General features: G+C 38.5%; 7 protein-coding genes across 7 annotated transcripts; 4 read left to right on the forward strand and 3 right to left on the reverse strand.

Annotated features, from left to right (window-relative positions):
- Window positions 1–710: 710 nt before the first annotated feature.
- sac6 (fimbrin) lies at window positions 711–3695 on the forward strand. Its single transcript, XM_073708355.1, has 5 exons — window positions 711–908; window positions 988–1198; window positions 1257–1930; window positions 2037–3019; window positions 3080–3695. The coding sequence occupies exons 1-5, from the start codon at window positions 886–888 to the stop codon at window positions 3112–3114; spliced, it is 1926 nt and encodes a 641-aa protein (XP_073567740.1). The 5' UTR covers window positions 711–885; the 3' UTR covers window positions 3115–3695.
- Window positions 3696–4184: 489 nt separating this feature from the next.
- Window positions 4185–5291, reverse strand: BJY04DRAFT_221696 (RNA-binding protein; the record flags this gene model as incomplete). Its single annotated transcript, XM_073717201.1, has 5 exons — window positions 4185–4237; window positions 4284–4653; window positions 4705–4804; window positions 4858–4914; window positions 5209–5291. 5 exons carry the CDS (start codon window positions 5289–5291, stop codon window positions 4185–4187), a joined length of 663 nt encoding a protein of 220 aa, XP_073567741.1.
- A 213-nt stretch (window positions 5292–5504) lies between these two features.
- Window positions 5505–8259, forward strand: BJY04DRAFT_197131 (putative mitochondrial carrier protein). Its single transcript, XM_073712449.1, has 6 exons — window positions 5505–6352; window positions 6401–6718; window positions 6780–7058; window positions 7118–7254; window positions 7313–7763; window positions 7825–8259. The coding sequence occupies exons 1-5, from the start codon at window positions 6248–6250 to the stop codon at window positions 7533–7535; spliced, it is 1062 nt and encodes a 353-aa protein (XP_073567742.1). The 5' UTR covers window positions 5505–6247; the 3' UTR covers window positions 7536–7763; window positions 7825–8259.
- BJY04DRAFT_122156 (uncharacterized protein) lies at window positions 7403–8302 on the forward strand. Its single transcript, XM_073708357.1, has one exon. It carries the CDS (start codon window positions 7650–7652, stop codon window positions 8109–8111), a length of 462 nt encoding a protein of 153 aa, XP_073567743.1. The 5' UTR covers window positions 7403–7649; the 3' UTR covers window positions 8112–8302.
- BJY04DRAFT_197135 (60S ribosomal protein eL18) lies at window positions 8254–9359 on the forward strand. Its single transcript, XM_073712450.1, has 4 exons — window positions 8254–8325; window positions 8464–8568; window positions 8650–9017; window positions 9076–9359. Exons 1-4 carry the CDS (start codon window positions 8322–8324, stop codon window positions 9151–9153), a joined length of 555 nt encoding a protein of 184 aa, XP_073567744.1. The 5' UTR covers window positions 8254–8321; the 3' UTR covers window positions 9154–9359.
- Window positions 9235–11099, reverse strand: BJY04DRAFT_122235 (glutamate-5-semialdehyde dehydrogenase). The gene is made up of 3 exons (XM_073708358.1): window positions 10591–11099; window positions 10361–10522; window positions 9235–10308 (listed from the first exon to the last, which is right to left on the reverse strand). Exons 1-3 carry the CDS (start codon window positions 10889–10891, stop codon window positions 9401–9403), a joined length of 1371 nt encoding a protein of 456 aa, XP_073567745.1. The 5' UTR covers window positions 10892–11099; the 3' UTR covers window positions 9235–9400.
- Window positions 11092–13115, reverse strand: BJY04DRAFT_122138 (putative COP9 subunit 3). Its single transcript, XM_073708356.1, has 5 exons — window positions 12883–13115; window positions 12563–12799; window positions 12049–12492; window positions 11832–11984; window positions 11092–11780 (listed from the first exon to the last, which is right to left on the reverse strand). The coding sequence occupies exons 1-5, from the start codon at window positions 13042–13044 to the stop codon at window positions 11292–11294; spliced, it is 1485 nt and encodes a 494-aa protein (XP_073567746.1). The 5' UTR covers window positions 13045–13115; the 3' UTR covers window positions 11092–11291.
- Window positions 13116–21622: the final 8507 nt, after the last annotated feature.

The following is a 21622-nucleotide window of genomic DNA, read 5'->3' on the forward strand; positions in this document are numbered from 1 at the left end:
AAATGGGGGATAGAAAGGACGTTTACGAGATTCGGCTGACGCTGTTTTGTTTCCGGTAGTTTTCCAGGCACAACCGTCATTCTTGGCACAGTTGGGACAAGACTTTGGCACTCACTTAGGCAGCGAGTAAAAGGGCCACATAGAGTTCGAGGTTGAGGCTCTTGAGTGGTTATTCTGGCGTGTATCTAATTCTCAAGCGCGGAACCTATCTTGTTTGCAGGGATTGTGTAGATTTGGTGATCTCAAGGGATCAATGATTAGGTACCCAAGTGGCAAGGCGCAGTGGGAGCTTTTTGTTCCGAAACCATGACGTAGGATCGAGGGGCAGCCCGACCTCAGGGAAGTTACCTGGTCGTAGTGGTAGTAGGATGAATCTGGGCTTACCTACCTACGAAGACAGCAGGGGCTGAGCATTATTGCATCATACATCCAGAGCAGTCAGGTTGGTTGTTTTCCGCCCATTCGAGCTCCGAGGCTCAGGATATCAGAAGTCGCATGCGATACTTAGTTCTTACCTTTATCCCTATAGACTAATTCTACTCCTGTATCTATAATTCTGACTCTTGTAGTACAGCCATTGACATGGAAATTTGCCAAATGTTGCAGGAGTTGCACTGAAGAAAAGCTAAGCTGACTCTTGACCCCGCTTCGTAAGGTAAATATGAGTCTGCCTTAGTACGCTCAAAAGCCGACCAGGCTCTCTCCTTTTAAGTCATTGTCAAAGCCACACTACCCACCAAACCACCCACCACCCCAGATTCTGATTCAAATATCTGCGGCCAACCCCTCTCTTCCGGCTGAACCCCTTTTCTTTTCTGAAGCACCGTGTGCTTGCTTATTCAACCGGTTGGCTGGTTCTGGCAAGACGCGACTGAACTTAGCAGAATGAACGTAATCAAGCTTCAAAGGTGCGGCGGTCCTCCTGTTCTCGCTCGATTATGCCCACCTTGTCACCCGATGTGGTTAAAGTCTGATTGTTCTTCATAGGAAGTACCCGCAGTTTGAGCAGGGGGAGATATTCTCTCTCCAGGATGCATTTCGAAAACTAGATCTGGACGACAAAGGCTATTTGGATGAGGCCACGGTAATAAAGGCCACGCAACAATCGGAACGCCAGCCTTATGACATTGTACGACAAGCACTCAAAGATGTCGAGCTTGACAGCTCCCGCCGAGTAGAATTGGAGGATTATGTGGACGTTAGTGCCAACATCTGAGTGTGGCATTGATTACATGGAAGCTAATTGAGGCTCGCAGCTAATTGCTAAACTCCGCTCTGGTTCGGCGCAAAGCGCACCTGTTCGCGACCCGGTTTCTGCAGCTGCACCTGGAGCCCCGCGGCACGTCTCGAAAGGTAGTGTTGGGGGGCGCATCCATGTCCAAGGATCCTCCTCAAATGTGACGCATACCATCAACGAAGATGAAAGGACAGAATTCACAAGGCATATAAATGCCGTCCTCGCAGGCGACCCAGACATTGGGAGTCTCCTCCCTTTTCCTACTGATACTTTCGAGATGTTCGATAAGTGTAAGGACGGTCTGGTTCTAGCGAAATTGATCAACGATAGCGTCCCTGATACGATTGATGAACGCGTCCTGAATAAATCGGGCAAGAAGATCAAGGAACTCAACGCCTTCCATATGACTGAAAATAACAACATAGTCATCAACTCAGCTAAGGGAATTGGCTGTTCAGTCGTGAATATTGGAAGTGGGGACATAATAGAAGTGCGGGAGCATCTAATTCTCGGCCTAATCTGGCAAATCATTCGTCGCGGTCTCCTGGGAAAGATTGACATCAAGCTTCACCCCGAACTCTACAGGCTGTTGGAAGAAGACGAGACGTTAGAACAATTCCTACGTCTTCCCCCAGAGCAGATATTGCTGCGCTGGTTCAACTATCACCTGAAGAATGCACAGTGGCCAAGAAGGTGAGTGGTCCATCGGCTCGACTGGCTGATAGCATTCGTTCAGTATGCTAGTACCATGGGGTGCATGCCAGTGGTTGGAAGCTAATACTCTTATTTTCTCAAACAGAGTCTCAAACTTTTCAACCGACGTGAAGGATGGCGAGAACTACACCGTTCTCCTTAGTCAACTGGCGCCTGACCAGTGTTCACGGCAACCGCTCCAGACCAGAGATCTATTACAGCGTGCAGAGGAAGTACTAACTAACGCAGACAAGCTGGACTGCCGAAAATTCTTGACTCCAACATCGCTTGTTGCAGGGAACCCCAAGCTTAACCTTGCATTTGTTGCCAACTTATTCAACACTATTCCCGGTCTTGACCCGATCACTGAGGACGAGAAACTTGAGGTCGAAGACTTTGACGCAGAAGGTGAGCGGGAGGCAAGAGTCTTCACACTCTGGCTGAACTCGCTCGATGTGCAGCCGGCCGTCAACTCGTTATTCGATGATCTCCGCGACGGGACTATCTTGATGCAGGCTTACGACAAAGTTATTCCTGGTAGCGTCAACTGGAGGCATGTGAACAAGCCTCCGACATCTGGCCAGGAGATGATGCGCTTCAAGGCAGTAGAAAACACTAACTACGCCATCGAACTGGGTAAACACCATGGTTTCTCCTTGGTTGGCGTACAAGGAGCGGATATCACTGATGGCCAACGAACCCTAACGCTGGGCCTGGTATGGCAACTGATGAGGCGGGATATCACGAATACCCTTTCGAGTCTGGCGAGCCGCCTCGGCAAGCGCGAGATGACAGACTCGGAAATGATCAAATGGGCAAACGATATGTCCCGCAAAGGTGGCCGGAACTCCTCTATACGCAGCTTCAAGGACCAGTCCATTGGGTCCGGTGTGTTCCTCCTTGACGTGCTTAACGGCATAAAGGCTTCCTATGTGGATTACGATCTTGTAACGCCCGGCAAAAACGACGAACAGGCTTACGCCAATGCGAAATTGAGCATCAGTATCGCACGTAAGCTGGGTGCAACTATCTGGCTTGTGCCTGAAGATATCTGCCAGGTCCGCTCTCGCCTCGTGACCACCTTCATTGGTAAGGATCCTCTATTCCTTTCAGAAATACTGTACCCAGATCTAATTTTGTATTCCGCAGGCTCACTCATGGCTACCTATGAGAAAATGCAGTAGGTTATTCAACGCAATATGTCGGCAGTATAGGCATTCTCATTATCCTATGTACTCGTTGTTCTACATGGCTATTTTTGTATGTTAATTCAAAGAACACACTGTACCCCAGAAAAAAAAAATTCTTCTCTTGGGTGGTGATTACTTAGTGCCCCATTTCGCTATGCTAGTTCTTCCAGTGTGGTAAGACGTGAGCATATAGAGTTATAACCAGGTTGATGTAACAACTCACACTAACTCCATTCTGCTGAAGAATTTCGATATACACCTCTATACCGTCGCCGGTGGCCGCTGTGGCTTCGGGTCTGGTGCGAATTCGAAACAATCCATAACGAGTGCTAATTCATGATCAAGTACCTACCTACAGTACCCAGGTTCAAGACGAATAGATTAAGGTACGGGTAGTTGCTACGGCTACTTGAAACCAGAGTCCGCGGGCCTTCCTAACGGCTATCGAATCACGACCGAAACGAGAAGGACGGTGATGTGTGGATTAAAATCGCGTTATATTAATCTGCGACGGGGTAGGGGGGCGGACAACGAACGGAGCGCTTTTATCGGAATGAAGGCAAGGACGATCTGACTCGGCGGAGGTGGAATGTTAAAAGAAAAAGAGGCCGGTCGGCGTGGGCTCGATAACGGTTCCCGCTGCTATGCAATTTCATGAATGCCACATCGAACAATTATACCACTGCCAGAGGTATTGAACACTTAGCCGTCTTTTCTTTACCGTATCCCCGTAGTCCTTCCCGCTCTCCAGCTTTGGTTTGCTTTCATTGACTTAGCAGAGAAAGCTTGACAGAACGAAAAACGAGACGCAACAATTGGGAAAACAAGGCGAAGCAGATTGATGAGATAGGAGAAAGACAAATGATCAAAAATAACGAAATAGGCCGATTGTGAAGGGTAGAAAAACAAGCTTCCTGGCAAAGTACCGGCCCGTCTCTCAAGAAAGCGTTGCACGTAGGGCTTGGTGAAGTGTTGTCAGTGTCCAACCGGTCTTCTATGAGCCCGGCAACAGTGGCAGGAGAGAAAGAAATCAAAAGCTCTTAAACTTTCTTGGCAGAGAGATTCTACTCAGCAGTATCAAGCTCGTCGTGAGCGGACGCCAGAGGCTCTAATGGAACTATCTTGTTCAGCAAGTCTCCCGAACAGGGGAATCAATCACTTACCTTTCCTATCTTCCCCATTGGGTCCATTTTCGCGATCGTCCTCGCGCCTCTCACGCTCTTCTTCAGGTCTTTCACGGTCATCCTTGATATCGCGGTCTCTTTCGTCGGGGCTACGGGAACGGTCGCGGGAGCGGTCTCTGTCTCGGCGATCGTAATCGCGGTCTCGACGGTCATAGTCTCGGTCGCGCCGCTCATAGTCACGATCATGACGGTCATAGTCTCGTTCATACCTGTCATCTCTGCGAGGAGAATACTCTCCACGGGCACGGCGCGGGGAGGGAGAGCGACCACGGCGAGGAGGGGTACGGTCGCGGCGGCGGTCACGGCCGGAGTCAAATCTCCAGGAGGCAGAAGGGGGAGTCCTGGCCCACTGATTATCGTGAGTTGGGGTGAGATGAAGCTGCTTCCAGTGCCTACTCACTTCAATCTTTAATAAATCATCGCGGCCAATCCGTTTGTTGTGCATCTCATGATATGCATCATCTGCATCACGGCGGCTTTCATACTCCACGAATGCAAAACTGGGATCTATGTCAGTATTGAGGAAGAGATAAATGGATTGGTAGATGCATACAGGCGGCTGGAAGGGGTACGTGGTGCAGGGATGTCACATCGAACGAGACGTCCGTACCTAAAGACGTCAGCTTGAAAACATTGAGCAATAGGCTGATGAATAGTCGAAGCATTTGGGGATGATTTAGAAAGGGCAAGAAAAATAAGGCAAAGTGCATGAGAAAAAAAGGCGACCCCGGGGGCTCAGTTGGAAGGATATCTACGATAGGGCAGGTAGATTGTCCCATGACATGACAGAAGCTACTATCTTCGGCGTCGACACCGCGAGGACCGACCGAGAAGAACAGCGAGAGTGGAGGAAGATGCGATTCGGGTTCATGGTAGCGCGTGGTCATCGACATGCGGGACGTACCGTTCGAATTCGTAGGCAAGATCGCGAGCTCGGGTGCCATGGCCAAAGCCGGTGACGTATAGCGTAGTTCCAGGGCGAGACATACTGGCTTTACCCAGGTTTTTGGACGGTAGAGAAGGTTGCTGGTTTAGGAGGTAGATACACGGTATGGGTGAGGTATCTTGGGAGGAAGTGTCAGAAAGACTTGAGATGCAAGGGTGGACTACAGCTGCAGGTGGCGGTAGTGACCAGAGACGCTTCACCATGCCTTCTTTGGGAGATTCCCATGACGCACCCGCACCTGGGCATCTGTTGTGTCTTAACAGAGCCCAGAAATCAGATTGAATCAAAAAACAACTCCTATGGATTTTCCATATTTGCCTGTACATTACCTACTTTGCAGGTTTAGCTACCTTACTAGATTGTTCATTACCAAGTCATATAGGTCGTGGACATAGCTCAGAACACCTTTCGGAAGGCCAAGGAGTATCCTGGATAGATTGATGTCGAGTATGCCTGTTGATTAAAGCCGCTGGCATTGCCTAATGGCTGGACAGCCAAAACGAAGCTGCTGTTTAGTAGTACTAGTGAGGCGCAAATTCGGAGTTGGGGTCGAATTATTGGCCCTTTGGGAGTTTTTCCGATTTCTTCCTGGCGATTCTCGGAAGTCCTGAACCGGGCCAAAGCAGGGGCTAACAACCGAGCGTGAGCTTTCGACCAAGCCAGTACCAGTCACCTCGCTATTCTATTCTTACTCTGATCTCAGGTTATACGGCTGAGCTAGCTTCTTACACCCTGAGTGTATTTCTGGCTTTTGGATTGACTCTCTTACCTGCTCTCATTCCTATTGCGCCATGCACCTATAATCACTTACACATGGCCGGTGCATCATCCTGTGGTTTGGCCCCTATATACAATTGCTGAACACTCAGCTCGGCTCACGCACTCCGACTCAAGTGGGCGAAGGCAGTCTTCTCCGGACCAATATCGGAGTCAGTGAGGATAGGCACCGTTAGACAAACTGGTTATCTTCTGTTAGACCTCTGCATTACATTCCAGGATGAGCTTAGATCGCCAGGGAACTACCCAGCGCGACACCTCGGGTGGCAGTGACAAAGCTGCTCTTCCAAAAATCTCGCAATTACCCCAGTCTGCCACTGCTAAGGTAGGTCAAGCACATGGCCCTATGCTAGGATTTCGCTCATGGTTCTAGGGTACATTTCTTGAGAAGAGTTCACTCCTCAGCCGAACCACGACTTCGCTTGCCGAGCCGGTAACAGCTGCATTCTTCGCCGGTGGCGTAGCAGGCGCCGTTTCTAGAACCATCGTTTCGCCGCTTGAACGTCTGAAGATCCTCCTTCAGATACAAACTGTGGGTAGGGAAGAGTATAAATTATCTATCTGGCAGGCTCTCAAAAAGATTGGCAAGGAAGAAGGCTGGCGTGGATTTCTGCGAGGAAATGGTACAAATTGCATAAGGATAATTCCGTATTCCGCGGTACAATTCGGGAGCTATAACTTCTACAAAAGGGTACGATTCTGGTTAACGTCATGAGTATGCGTTCTGTGACAGCAGCACTGATAAGATCTAGTTTGCTGAGCCGTCCCCCGGTGCGGAGTTGACGCCGATACGCCGACTTTTATGCGGAGCCGCTGCTGGAATATCCAGTTGCATAGTCACGTACCCTCTTGATATTGTTCGTACTAGATTATCTATCCAGTCAGCCTCTTTTGCCGCACTCAAACGCGAACAAGCCGGAGAGAAATTGCCAGGCATGTTTACCACCATGGCGCTGATCTACAAGAACGAAGGCGGATTTCTTGCGCTCTATCGGGGTCTCATTCCAACTGTTGCTGGTGTGGCTCCATATGTATGGCCCGATGCAAATATAATACTCGGTGGTGGATAACACTGGCTAACGTTTTTCAGGTGGGCCTCAACTTTATGACATATGAATCAGTTCGGAAATATTTAACCCCGGAAGGGGAAACCACCCCAAGCGCCCTTCGTAAATTACTCGCAGGTGCCATCAGTGGAGGGATTGCTCAGACATTTACCTACCCATTGTGCGTTGCCAACTATCGGCATATCATGTTGTCATCAGTTTTACTAACGATAATGTAGTGATGTGCTCCGAAGGCGCTTCCAGATCAACACCATGTCCAACATGGGGTATCAATATGCCTCTATCTTTGACGCTGTGAAAGTCATTGTGGCCGAGGAGGGCGCACGTGGCCTCTTCAAGGGCATTACGCCTAATTTGCTCAAAGTTGCACCAAGTATGGCGAGCAGCTGGCTAAGCTTTGAACTCACTCGGGACTTCCTTTTGGGGTTGGATGAGAGGTGACGATGCGTGGCATGACATCTGACGAGAACCATCGGCTGTCCGGGAGATGCGCATGCCGTTTGCTATGATTTAATAGACTTCAGAGCTTATTTATACCCGTCTATACGGGGCAAGATGGGACAAGCAAATCTGCGCCTAGACCCCAATAGATTTGACCATTCGACGCAAGAAAGCGCTGACTCAAGAAGGTTCTTGAAACCCTTCCGTTGGAGTGCCGAGGGTTTCATTCTGTACAATTTGTGGTCTGAGTGCCTCCCCTTAATGGAAAGGGGTAGGGCACTATACTTACGGCAAATCCCCTGCGCTGAACTAGGAAAAATCTCCAAAATCAGACAGACTGTGTGTTGTTTCTGGAAGGCAAGCAGGTCAAGCCGACAGGTATTCGCCTCAGCCGAAAGCGATAACATTTTCATATGGCGACGCTTGCGATTCGTAGTCTGTAGTCTAGTCTTGTCGTGCATGAGCGTTGATCCAGACACGATGGGGAAGGAGACAATAATTGAGAATCCGAGTCATTGTACGGTGGCGATGGTAGTGGAATTCCGGACAAACGGCATCCGGGATGCAAACTTTTGAAGGTTCTAATCTTACTGTTCGAAGCCGGAAATCGGGTACCCGTTTGTTGCGTACCCCAGTTCAACCTTTGCTATAAATGGATTAGCGCGGCGTAGGGCTCAACCCGCACACACCGTCCATCAGAAAATCATCTATCGAAACCCTCAACAGCTTCAAAGCATACGGGTGCGACAGCCAGCCAACTTCAAGGTCGACATTCACTCAGCAGCCATGGGTACGTTTCAGCGAAGATCCTGTGTCCCGGCTATTGGCAAATACAATTGCAATCGCGACACATGCACTCCCCCCATCAACTCGCTCGATCTTCCAAAATTCTTGTGGGCGACCCTGACTGATCTCGCCGGTTAAACAGGTATCGACTTGGACCGCCACCATGTGCGCAGCACCCATCGCAAGGCACCGAAGAGCGAGAACGTCTACTTGCAGGTTCTCGTGAAGCTTTACCGCTTCCTTGCCCGTATGTCCGACCTTTGAGTGAACGAGGAAGTTGCTCGGTGCATTGGGAATTGAGGACTAACTATGCGGATGAACACCACAGGCCGCACGGAATCGAACTTCAACAAGGTTGTGCTCCGCCGTCTTTTCATGTCCCGTATCAACCGCCCCCCCGTCTCGATCTCTCGCCTCGCCTCCAATGTGACCGAGTCTCACCAGGGCAAAACCATTGTCGTGATCGGCACCGTTACGGACGACAACCGTCTTCTTACCGTTCCCAAGCTTTCCGTGGCCGCTCTCCGCTTCACCGCCACTGCTAGAGCTCGCATTGAGAAGGCTGGTGGTGAGACTTTGACTCTGGATCAGCTGGCTCTTCGCGCGCCAACTGGAGCCAACACCCTCCTCCTCCGTGGCCCCAAGAACGCTCGGGAAGCCGTCAAGCACTTCGGCTTCGGCCCCCACAAGCACAAGGTCAGCATCTTTTCCTATTCGTCAATTATTGCTTATGCGCTGACATGGTGAAATGTAGAAACCCTACGTCCGAAGCAAGGGTCGGAAGTTCGAGAGGGCTCGTGGTCGCAGAAGGTCTCGTGGTTTCAAGGTCTAAATGAGGAATAGTTGAAATTGTTGGGGCAAGCAGTTATTCCCATATGAATTGAGGATGCCATACGAGATCGTGTCACCTTCGAACATGTTGACTCATGCCGACCACTGTCGCGAGTCGACTTGGCCGAATGTAAAGACATCTCGTTGATCAAATCATAACTTACGGTAGTAGGCGTCGATCGGGCTCAGGAAAAATGAATATGAATATGTTGATTTGAATGTCTGATTCATGTGATACTGGGCTATGGCTATAGTACTTGCAAATCCTGATGCTTATACTTCTTTCCCCCCTCGCCCTCAAAGTAGTCACCGGCTCGGTGGCCATTTCCTCGAATCAGGTACTTGTATATGGTCAAGCCATCCAATCCAACCGGACCTCTGGAGTGTATCTTATTGGTGCTGATTCCAACTTCAGTCCCAAATCCATACCGCATTCCGTCGGCGAATCTTGTAGAGGCATTCCAGAACACGCCAGCACTGTCCACACCCTTCGTGAACAAGTTGGCAGCTTCTTCTGATTCGGTCACAATTATGTCTGTGTGTTTGGAAGAATGTGAGTTGATATGGGTAATTGCCGCCTCGACATCTGCTATTGGTGATTGGGAAGGGATTGTCTTCACGGCTAGCGTAAGATCGAGGAATTCGGTCTCATAGTCGGCGTCGGAAGCATCCTGGAGCATCTCAACTTCCGTTGGCGTCAAACTTTCCATCAGCGCAGCCTTAGAGGATGCATCACATCGAAGAAGCACACCCTTGGCAATAAGGGCCCGGGCCACCAGCGGCAAAATGCTTTTTAAAATGTGTTGGTGGATGAGTAGTGTTTCTAGTGAGTTGCAGGCAGCTGGATAGTCAGTTTTTGAGTCCACGATAACCTTGGTAGCAATATCTGGGTCGGCATCCAGGTGGATGTATGCAGAGCAGAGCCCATCTGCGTGTCCGAGAACTGGTATCTTCGTATGTTCTTTGACAAACTTGACCAGATCATTTGAGCCTCGAGGTATGACGAGATCAATGAGCGAGTCCTGAGCGAGCAAATCGGATACAGCTGCTCTTGTTTTCACTAATTGGATCGACGACAGTGGCACTCGCGTGTTTGTAATTGCTTCAGAAATGACTTTCGCAATGGTGACAAATGATTCAGTAGACTCTTTTCCTCCTGCAGGGTGTTAGCGCTAGAGCATGACGCGGAATAATCCACAGAACAAAACCTTTTAGAATTGCGGCATTGCCAGACTTTATGGATAGGGCAGCGATGTTCGCGATAACTTCGGGCCTGGCCTCAAAGATAATCAGGAGGACCCCAATGGGGCATGTCACTTTCTCGAGTACAAGGCCATCATCGAGCAGCGTTTTCAGTGACACCTTTCCAACTATACATAATCAGAAAAATGTACAGGATAGATAAGACAAACAGAAGCCTGTTACGGCGTAGACATACTGGGATCGTTCAAATTCCTGACGCTCAGAATTCCTTGCAGCATATCGTCGTACTTCCCCGCTCTCGACAAATCAAGCCGTTTGAGCACGCTATGGCTCAGACTCCCGTCGTCGACATTGCGATTTGCTACCTGAAGATCTCTTGCATTTGCTTCCAATATGGTATCCTTGTTTTTGAGAAGCGCATCATGCAACGAGGTGAGGGCATCATTGCGGTCCGCTTCCGACAAGATTGCGAGGTTGCGGGAAGCTGAAGCAGCAGCCTTTGCGATATCAATCGCCGATGATTCAGTGAGTGACATTATCTGGCGGGCAAGAATATTGAGCTCCGAGTTTTTTAAGGTACTAGTAATGCTGAGCGATCGTGTACCGGTAGGTTGACGGAAACAGCTCTGCAGACGTGAGGAATTACGGATAACTGCCAGCGGCGAGTGGGGTAACTATGTGGTCTAGTTACTGCGATATCGCTCCTACTAGTAGTTAAGTTGATCGGGTAACTTGAATGTATCAAATCTCGAGCTCGAGGCATTCAGGCTGCAGGCCACCATGCACAGAAAGAATTGCAATCAAAATATTTGAGCCTTAAGGGCTAGTTCCTAGCTTAGCCCAGATAGACTGCGCCGCGTTAATGCAATAATCCTCGAACCTCATCGATCCTACGAAAGATGTCTAGGGCTACTCAAAGTGGTGAGCTGACTCTAATCAATTGCCCTCGCCCATGAGATCTTCGTCTATATCCCCGCCGTCCTCATTCAAGCCAAGAGTGCCCGGCTTTTCTGAGTTGCTGCTCCATCTTTGGTTCTTCACTAGAAAATGGAGATTCTCGTGTGAGAGCTCCAATGCATGGTCGGTCTGTGCTATTCCCTCGGCAATTATATTCAAGGCGGATCTCCCACGTATAAGCCTTGCTCGTACATATTCTTCTTGTGAAGTGGGCCTCTGGGTACGAAGGGAAAAACGCAGCTTCGTGGTGCTTTCACCAATCGAAGACTGAGACAGGGTGGCTCCCAGTTCATTGGACATAATCAGCGAAGACACAAATTCCTCTATGTCGGTAGGGTTTTTGGTACAGGATGGCGCCCGTTTCAAAACATCCAGTATTGCGAGAGCGGAAAATGTTTTTCCTAGCTTTATGATCATAAATTTATCATACGCGTGAGGTAGTTGCGAAACGAGTCCGAAATTATTATCCTAAGTAGTCGTTAGCAATCATTGGGAGGTTTCCTGGGAACTGTAACGCACTGTCCGCCAAATAGGTTGTCCTAAGTCGATCTCGGCACTCATCTTCTGCAAATCGCCCGCTTCGAATGATTCTGCAAGTGAGGTGTATGGTCTTGCAAGCGACTGGTAGATGCGATTCACATGCGGAGCAACCAGTTTTGGGGTGGGAAGACGCTGAAGATTTTATTGTCGTCAGTCTTAAGCTCTGGTCCATATAGCGAGATAAAGTCCAAGTCACCTTTCCGTATCCTAGTAAGTTTACCAGGAGCAGCTTTTTGTATGCCTCCACCATTATTTTACTAACCGAGTTCGTTGTCGGCGATGAAATGACGACACACAGGCAATGAGATGCCTGATCCCATTTCTTAAGAGTCATGTATATCATCGCGCTATAAAGGAAGAAAAGAAGATGATCCCGATAAGTCAATTTTGCCGAGAAGCCAGATGTATCTGTGAAGAATGCCGCAGTCTGAGTATGCTCTGAGCATCGAAATACCTCGCTATGCGCCTGTTCTGTGTCTGCGGGGAATTGGTAGATAAGCTTATCCATGATGGGGAGTGCATGTGTGTATGACGCTGTGGCCAAGGCGAGTTTGACGAGGATTAGATGCAGCGATATAAAAGTCCCATAAGAGTCGAGTTGTTTTAGAGCATCTCTAATCACAGTTACTGCTAGAACTGGCTTTGGATGCGAAATCAGTTCAAAAACAACAACCATGCTGGGTCAACAAGAGGGTGACACGGTGACTTACCCTCGATACGGCATCTGCAGCGCTAGCTACCAGCTCAACAAGCTGGCGCCATTCATGACCGGCATACCGAACCTGAACTGGGTCAAATGAACGCAAAAATCTGACAGCCTGTTTCCAGAGAGTGCCTCCGGGGAGTAAATCATCGGGAGTATTGCGTTTAGTTCTTTTCTGGACCTGGTGTATCTCGAAACGCAGGAGATATAAGAACGATACGCTGTGTATGGCGGGATTGATGGCCTGGGGAATTATAGAAGAAGCTGTTAGCGTAGGTACTGCGTAGCATTTTCGGTCCTTGTTGGATGGGTATTAGATGAGCTTACTTCAAGATATTCGCAGATGTTGGTGTTGGGGGGGACAAAATTGGGCTGTTTGAGGTAGGCAATCAAGTCCTTAAGTTGACGGTCATATTCCTCGTCCGTTACGTGATTTGTTCTATGGCGGCGAGAAGGTGCTGTTGACAGTCCCGCGAGGAATTCCGACATTTTTTAGAAGTATATGGCGTATAGAGAAGGAGGTGAGCCTCTTATATAGAGTGGGTGTGGGGGAGTTTTGCTGCCAACCTGGAGCGCCGACTTAGCTCCGATGTTTCGGGATTAAATTCCACTAACTGCTAACCGGAAGTACATAGAAAGTTGGTCACCGTAAACTTTAATAATCATCCGGGTAAACCGGTTATAGTTTTGGATGCACCTAATTGGTCCCATGGGCCTCTTTTTTAAAATTTTACTCCTATAGGCCTCTCTAATTCTAAGTAGTTTATTTACTACCCTACCTGTTTTATAGAATAACACCCAATCGCTCTAGTAGGCCTTAATTTTAATAATTTTGCCTAGATAGGCCTTTATAATTCTAAGTAGTATATTTACTGCCCTATATACTTTATATTATAAGGCAAGCTACTAAGTATTACTTTTATTTAACCTTTTATATAAAAGATTTATTATAGAGGTTACTATTATAAAGAATATTATAATGATTATTATAAAGATTATTATAAAGATTATTATAAAGATTATTATAAAGATTATTATAAAGATTATTATAAAGATTATTATAAAGGTTACTATAAAGGTTATTATAAAGGTTACTACTATAAAGATTATTATTATAAAGGGTACTCTAGCTTGCTTTATAATATAAAATATATAAAGTAATAAAAATACTGCTTAATAAGCTAGAGGCCTATCTAGGTAAAAAACCATAATTAAAGGCCCACTAGAGTAATTAGGTATATAGAATAATGTGATTTAACATGTTAAAGGTATTAACATAGCTTAGGTAAATTTTAAAAGTTTTAAAGGGAGACTTTTATTTTTACCTACTTTTTAAAGGATATATATAAGTAGTAGATAGCCTTCCCCTTTCTAAGGATAGGTAAGTATAGAATTTAAAGTTTATAATATTTATATTAGTCTTAAGACGAGTATCTTAAATTTTTTATAATAATTAAATAAACTATTATTATATCTAGTAATATATATCTGTTAAGAACCTAGCAAGGCAGTATCATAAGGCAGAAACATAAGGTACCTATAGGTACCCTGGACCCGGGCCCTGGGATACAGGTATAAGATAAGCTTAGAGGGAATAACTTAAGTAATAAAAAAAATTAGAATATAATATATAAATAATATAATATAAATATATAGCTACAGGCTATTAAGCCTAGTTATATATACTTAGTATAAAAGAAAAATATAAGAATTTAAGCTAGATTAATTATAACTTTAACTGCTAACTAAACTAGTATCTTAGTAATAAAATCTTAGAAAAATTATATTAACTACTAACTACCTAATTTTAGTAAAGATAGTTAATAGTTAACTACTAGGATAACTACTATAAATTAATAATTAAAATAGTAATTAAAGTAAAAAATATTTAAGAATATCTATGTTATAGAAGAAATAGACCTCTCTGTGTCTTCCTAACCCTGGTAACCTTTTATAAGCTTATAATACTTAACTTAACTTACTTAATCCCTTTCTTTAAATAACTTTTTATTTAACTAGTATAAAGACTAGTTATAATTAAGTTTAAGCTTAATTAAAATAAATAAGGCTAAGTATTTTATATATAAAATACTTATAAAGTAGTTTATATAAGTATACCACTTTTTCTAAAAGTAATTTTAAAATAATAATTCATATTAATTATAAAAAATAAATAAGACTAGATATAATAGTAATAAGTATTCTTAAATATTTTTTATACTAATTATTATCTTAATTATTATCTTTTATAATAATATAATATAATAGTTCTTAGTAATTATTTTCCTAATTATTATACCTTATAATAGTTCTTATAATAGTCTTATATAACTTATAACTTATTTTAGCTCTTTTTTACCTATCTAGTAGCTTATTAATAGAGTATACCTATCTAGGGTAGTAGCTATTATCTTATAACTACTATTCTCCCCTAATAATAGTCTTTTCCTAATAGTAGTCTTTTTATAGACTATTATCTTCCTAGAACTCCCGTCCTTCCTAGACTACTATCCTTTTATAACTGTAGTCCCAACTAACCTGCTGTCTTTTCTTCCTAGCTGTCCCCTCCTGGACAACTGTCCTTGTTTCCGCCTTGCGACCCCGCCTTGCTAGGTTCTTAATAGGGCTTTAATTAGTACTAAACTAATTACTAAGATCCCCTAAGGGAGGACCTTAGTGCTTTTATATAGGTAGTATTACGGATACAGACAAATTAACAGTAATATAGTGTTAAGCAACCTAAGACAGATAAATAAGGTTCTGCTAAAGTAGACTACTTACCTAATTAGGACTAGTAGATAGGCTAGATATTTATAATTTTTAAATATTATTATTTATTCTTATTTCTTCTCTAGCTTTAATATTATTAGTCTTAAGTATTAAATAAAGATTTTTTTCTTTACTTAAGCTAATATAATATAATATTAAAGCTTACTTATTCTTTTTAAGTCATGATAGTTATACTAGATAAGTAGAATACTTTTATAATATTCTAAAGCTAACTAACTGCTAGACTAATCCCTTATATAATTAATAATATTATTAATAATTAAAATTATTAATAAATTATTAAGTACTATAGCTAAGCCATGTATAGAACATAATTTAAAAACTTAGAAAAGTAATTAATTATACTATAAAGTAAAGATTAAAAATCCTAATTTAATAATAAAATTTAAAGTAAATATAGTTATAGCTAACTAATATATTTCTTTTTATATTAGGAAAAAAGGGTGTTATATTATATAAAAACTTTAAAAAGAATACTAAAAAAATAGTTCTAAGACTTGCTGGTAAATTATAATAAATATAATCTAATAATATAAGGACTATAATTAATTAGAAATTATTTAATTTTAGAAATAGAAAAATATTTTTAAAATCTAGATTAAAAAACTAGAGGGCTAGAACTAAACTTAATAAGAAACTTAAAAATAACCTAGTATTAGTTAGGCTTAAAAAATATAATATTATAAAAAGAAAATAAAAAGAGGCCTATATAGAAAAAAACTAGATTATATTATAAATAATAAAAAATAAATTTAAAGAATTAGTTAGATTATTTATAAAACTCTAATTCATTAAGACAAGTTAGATTTTTAATTTAGCTAAACTAAATAATAGTAAACTAGTTCTTTTTAATACTTAGCTTAAGAATATAATATAAAATTAGATGTTAACTAGGACTATTATCTAGAAGAAAATATTTATATTACTTATATACTAAGCTAATTAGAAGGTAAAGCTATAAAATATATATAAACTTAAGCTTATAAAAATATTATTAACTTATATCTTATTACTTAAAATATATTAGATTACTTAAAGGTTATAATCTAGGATTTAAACTATAAAAGAAATATATATCATAAGTTGAAGAACTTTAAATTTAAGTCTTATAACTAATTTTAAAAGTATATTATAAAGTTTTTAATCTTAGTTTAATATGTTTAATATAGTAAAAATAAATAATTTTTTTCTAAATAATTTACTTATTAATTAAATGAATTATATAATAATAAACTACTATAATAATAAAAATCTAATATATAAAGAGTTTATTAAATATTATTATAAAATAGCTAATAACTTTATTACTATCAATACTAAATTATATTGATATAATAAGAAAAAGAGTAATAAAAGGGTTAAAGATAAGCTTATTATAACTAATAAAAAAATTAAATAAGAAAAATTAAAAAGATAAATATTTAAACTACTACTAATACTTTAATAAATTAGAAAATAATAAATAAAGTTAAAAAACTTTATTTTTATAAGGAAGAACTCTACTTTTACTATAAAGAGTAAGGTTATATATTTTTAATATATTTAAAACTCTTAAAAGTACTATAGCCTTAAAAATCCTAAAAAACCAAAAATTTTTAAAAAGAAAGTTTCTTTTAAAGAAAAGAATATAAAACTCTTAAAAAACTTAGATATCTAAGGAAAGTCTCTACTCCAGATAGTAAATAAATTAACTTATAAATCTTAGACCTTAGTAAATTATTAGGAGATTAGAAAAGTAATTATATAATAAAAATACTTATTAATTCTAGAGCCAATACTTATATATTAATAAATACTAGCTTTATTATTTAACTAGTAAAATATTTTAGGATTTTTACTATTTTACTAAAGAATAATTATCTATTAATAAGATATAATAGGTATAAAACCATATAATTATCTTATATAATATATCTAGACTTAATTATTAATTTATAATATTAACTATAGATACCCTTTTTTATCTTATTAATAAAGTAGTATAATATAATCCTAGGCTTACTCTAGTATACTAAAAATGATATCTTAATTAATTATTATTAATAATATATTTTCTAGCCACGTGAACTAATATTGATAAAAAAAAGTAAGAAATAAGATAGATTTATTTTTACCCTAAAAAGTATTAAATTAAATAAAAATTAATTATACTTATTAAGCTAATATTATATGAAAAAATTTAAAAAAATAGAATATAAAGAGATAAAATTATATATATATTATTAAGATTATATGGACTAGCAGGATAACTTAGCAAGAGTAAATTATACTTTTAAGATTATTAGCCTAGAAATTCTAAATAAAAAATAATTTAGATTATTTAGAAAGTAGGATTAACTAATTCTAGCCTTTATTAATATTTATATAATAAGTACTACTAGCTTTTATTAAATTATAGAAGAAGAATATTAAACTTTTTCTTGCTTTTTAATATAAGATTAAGAAAGTGATTAATACTTGTATAGTACTAGAACTATTAAGTAAAAATAATAAGATATAAAAAGTACTGCTAAAGAAATATTATAACTTAATTAATATTTTTCTAAAAAAAAGTTAGATAAACTACTATTTTTTTAAAAAAGGATTTAATACTAAAGTAAAGCTAGTTAAAAAAATAATATTAAATATAAGATTTTATAAAAAATATTTATTAAAAAGCTAGAAGTAGCTAGATAGTATATTATGAAAAATCTAGATAAGAGATTTATTAAACTAAGTAAGGTATTATTTACTTCCCTAATCTTAATAATTAAAAAACCTAGAGAAGGACTATACTTTTATATAAACTATTAAAAACTAAATATTATCATAAAAAAAGATAGGTATCCTATAGTATCAATTAATAAGGTATTTAAAAAAGTTTATTATACTAAGATCTTTATGAAGTTAGATATTTATTAGGGATTCTATTAAATATTAATAAATATAGATTTAAAGGAGTTATGTAAGGACACGCGAACGTCCTGCCAGTGCTGACTCAGCCGCGGGCTGACTAAGCGTACACTAACTTCAGAATCCTTGTGAAGCGAGATTCTGAACCTTAGCGTTAATCTATACTATTTCTGTAATTCTTGAAAATAGTCCTTATTTCTTTATTAAGTTCCCGAGTCTTAAATACGCTAATTTAACTAAGCTTATAAGAAACCCTTTTCTTATAATTTTAATACTTAACCCCCGCGAATTAGCCTATTTATAATATTAGAGGAATTAAAAAAATTCTTATAATTAGCTTAGACCCCTAAGGGAATAGGTTAAGTACTCCCCGTGGAGTAGGATAATTTTACTATAAGTACTTCCCTAGTAGAGGGGCCTATATTTAGTAAGACTCTTATTTTTAAGTTATAAATAGCTAGTAAGGAATTACTAATTATTAAAAAATAATATATTATAATACTTAAGTATAAGCTTACTACTTATAAATAACTTACTAAGCTTAATATATTTAAATCTTGCAAGTATACTTGTTAACTATCTAAAATAGTTTATAAGGGCCTTATAAAGAAATATTTGCCTAGAGTTTACTTACTATTAAAAAATATATTTTACTTAACTATTAACTATACTAATTACTAGATATTCCGCGATTAGATAAATATACTTGTGAAAATAAATTAGTTTAATAAAGAAAATAAGATAGATTATATAATACTTTACCTAGATAATATACTTATTACTTTATAGGGAGATAAAAGCTCGCGCGAATATTATAAAAAAGGTTAGGATAGTCTATATAATTTTCTTAAGGAGTAACTAGGAGACCTGTAAAATAGACTTTAAAAATTATAATCTATTATTTTTCGTGCTTATATAAAGCCTAATAAAGAGACCAAATTCGCGTATCTTAAGTAGTTTAATAAGATAATTAGTAAATTAAGTAAGGACGCGAAGGACCCTAAGCTAATTTAGCTTTATATATTTTATAAATTATTATTTTATAAGACTTAATAGTAACTTTATAAATAGCTAGAAATATTATATAAATAATAAGACCTTATAAATATAGCTATTAAGCTTTAACCTCTAATTCGCGCTAGTATTAATAATAGCTCGCGAAGATTAAATAATAGTAGCCCTAGCTTTATAAGGGGGCGGAATAATAGCTATAAATATAATAATTCTTATTTTTTAAAAAAGTATTTATAAGGGCTACCTAGTAGTCCTGCTAGGAACTAAGGTTTATAAAATAAATATTTTAAACTACTTATTAACTAGGTAAGATCCTGTAAAAGAAGGTTTAGGGATTAAAATACTTATTATAAGTATTATAAGAGTAAGTACTAGGCAAAGAAATACCCTGTACAGGGGAAGAGTTAATCTTTTATATAAGAAAACCTTATTATTTATATTTATATAGAAGACTAAGGGTTTAAGAGGGCCTTAAGCAAGTACTTTTACTAAGCTCTTTTATAGGAGGTAGCCGTAATTAGTCCTTTATAAAAATATTTTAGTATTTTTTTTACTAAGTATTTTTACTAAGCTCCTCTACTAGAGATAGCCGCGGTTAATATTTTAGTAAGGAAACCTAAGGTCTTACCTGCTAGTACTAAGCTATTTATAAAGTAAAAATAGCTTCTTACCTTAGTTAAGCTTAGTAATAGTATTATTTATATTACATAAGTATTAGTAAATAATAGTAATATAGTAAATATTATACCCGTGATACTAGCGAAGTAAGCAGGCTAGAAAATATTATTATAATAGGTTTATATATTAATAATAAATAACTAGGAACTCTAGAATAAAAAAGTAGTAAAGGCTAAGATAAAGCTTAAAAACTTTTATAAAGTCTAGAAAATTTTTTATAAGCTAGTTATATTTTTATTAGATATCTTAGAGCCTTTCTTAAGTATTATTTAAAAAAAATTTTATAATTTAGAAACTTACTAGGCGGATAAGATCCTGAACTTCTATAATAGTTTCCCCTTAGATATTTTTATAGTTATTATAGAAGAGATAGGTACTACTTATAATTTATTATAAATATAAGTTCTCTAGGTTAGTATAATCTAAATAAATAAACTATTAGTAGAAAATATCCTTAAATAATATTATAAATTTATAGATATCTTTTTAGACCACAAATTAGAAAAATTACTTTTATATTATAAAAGAGTTAACTTGTAGATTAAACTAGAAAAAAATAAGGAACTATTATTTAGCTTTTTATATAATTACTCTTTCTATAAAGTACTAGCTATTCGCGAGTATATCTTAATAATACTTATAAAGGGGTAGATTTAATTATTTAAGTTGCCCGCAAGAGTACTATTACTTTATATATTAAAGAAAAATAATAGTATTTATATATATATAGATTATTATAAGCTAAATACTATTATTATTAAGAACTAGTATCTATTACTATTAATAGATAAGATAATTAAGAGACTTAGCAGGGCTAAGTAGTTTAGTTAATTTAACCTTTATAATATATTTAATTAAATCTGTATTACTTATAAGTATAAGTAGAAGATAGTTTTCTAGATAAAATATAAGTTATATAAATACTATATAATATTATTTAGTTTAATAAATACTCTTATAGTATTTTAAGAATTCGCGAACTAGGTATTCTGTAATATCCTAGATATATATATTATTATATATCTAGATAATATAATTATATTCTCGCAGATACTAGAAGAATATTATTAATAAGTAAAGAAAGTTTTTAGTAAATTATATAAAATAAGTCTATATTATAAGTAAAGTAAATATAGCTTTATAGTAATTAAGATTAACTTCCTTAAGTACATAATTATGCTAGAGGGTATTAAGATAAAACTCTCGCGAGTAAGTATTATTATAGAGTAACTTATACCTAGGACTACTTATAATATTTTTATATTTATTAGCTTCGCGAATTAGTACTAATATTTTATAAAGAAGTACTCTTATTTTATAGCTTTACTTATAGATTTATTAAAAAAGTCTAGTAGGTAAGATATCCCGCGGTTTATTAAGAGTCCTAAGGATATTATAATAAATAAAGCTCGCGAATTATTCTAGAAGATTAAGGAAGCTTTTTATAAGATAATAAAGCTAACTTATTAGAATAAGTTCCTTTTTATATAATTAGAGAATAATATTTCTGGCTAGGTAGTTTATAATATATTAACCTAGTTATAAAAAAATAACACACGGCACCTAGTAATATTTTTTTTTAAGAAAATAATTATTATTAAGTATAATTATAATATTAGCAAGCAAGAACTTCTAGCTATTATAAAATTATTTTATAAGTAGTAGTACTACCTAGAGGGTAGTTACAAGGAAA

The sequence above is a fragment of the Aspergillus karnatakaensis genome (genome assembly GCF_047715665.1).
Source record: "Aspergillus karnatakaensis strain CBS 102800 unplaced genomic scaffold BJY04scaffold_51, whole genome shotgun sequence".
Classification (NCBI taxonomy): Eukaryota; Fungi; Ascomycota; class Eurotiomycetes; order Eurotiales; family Aspergillaceae; genus Aspergillus; species Aspergillus karnatakaensis.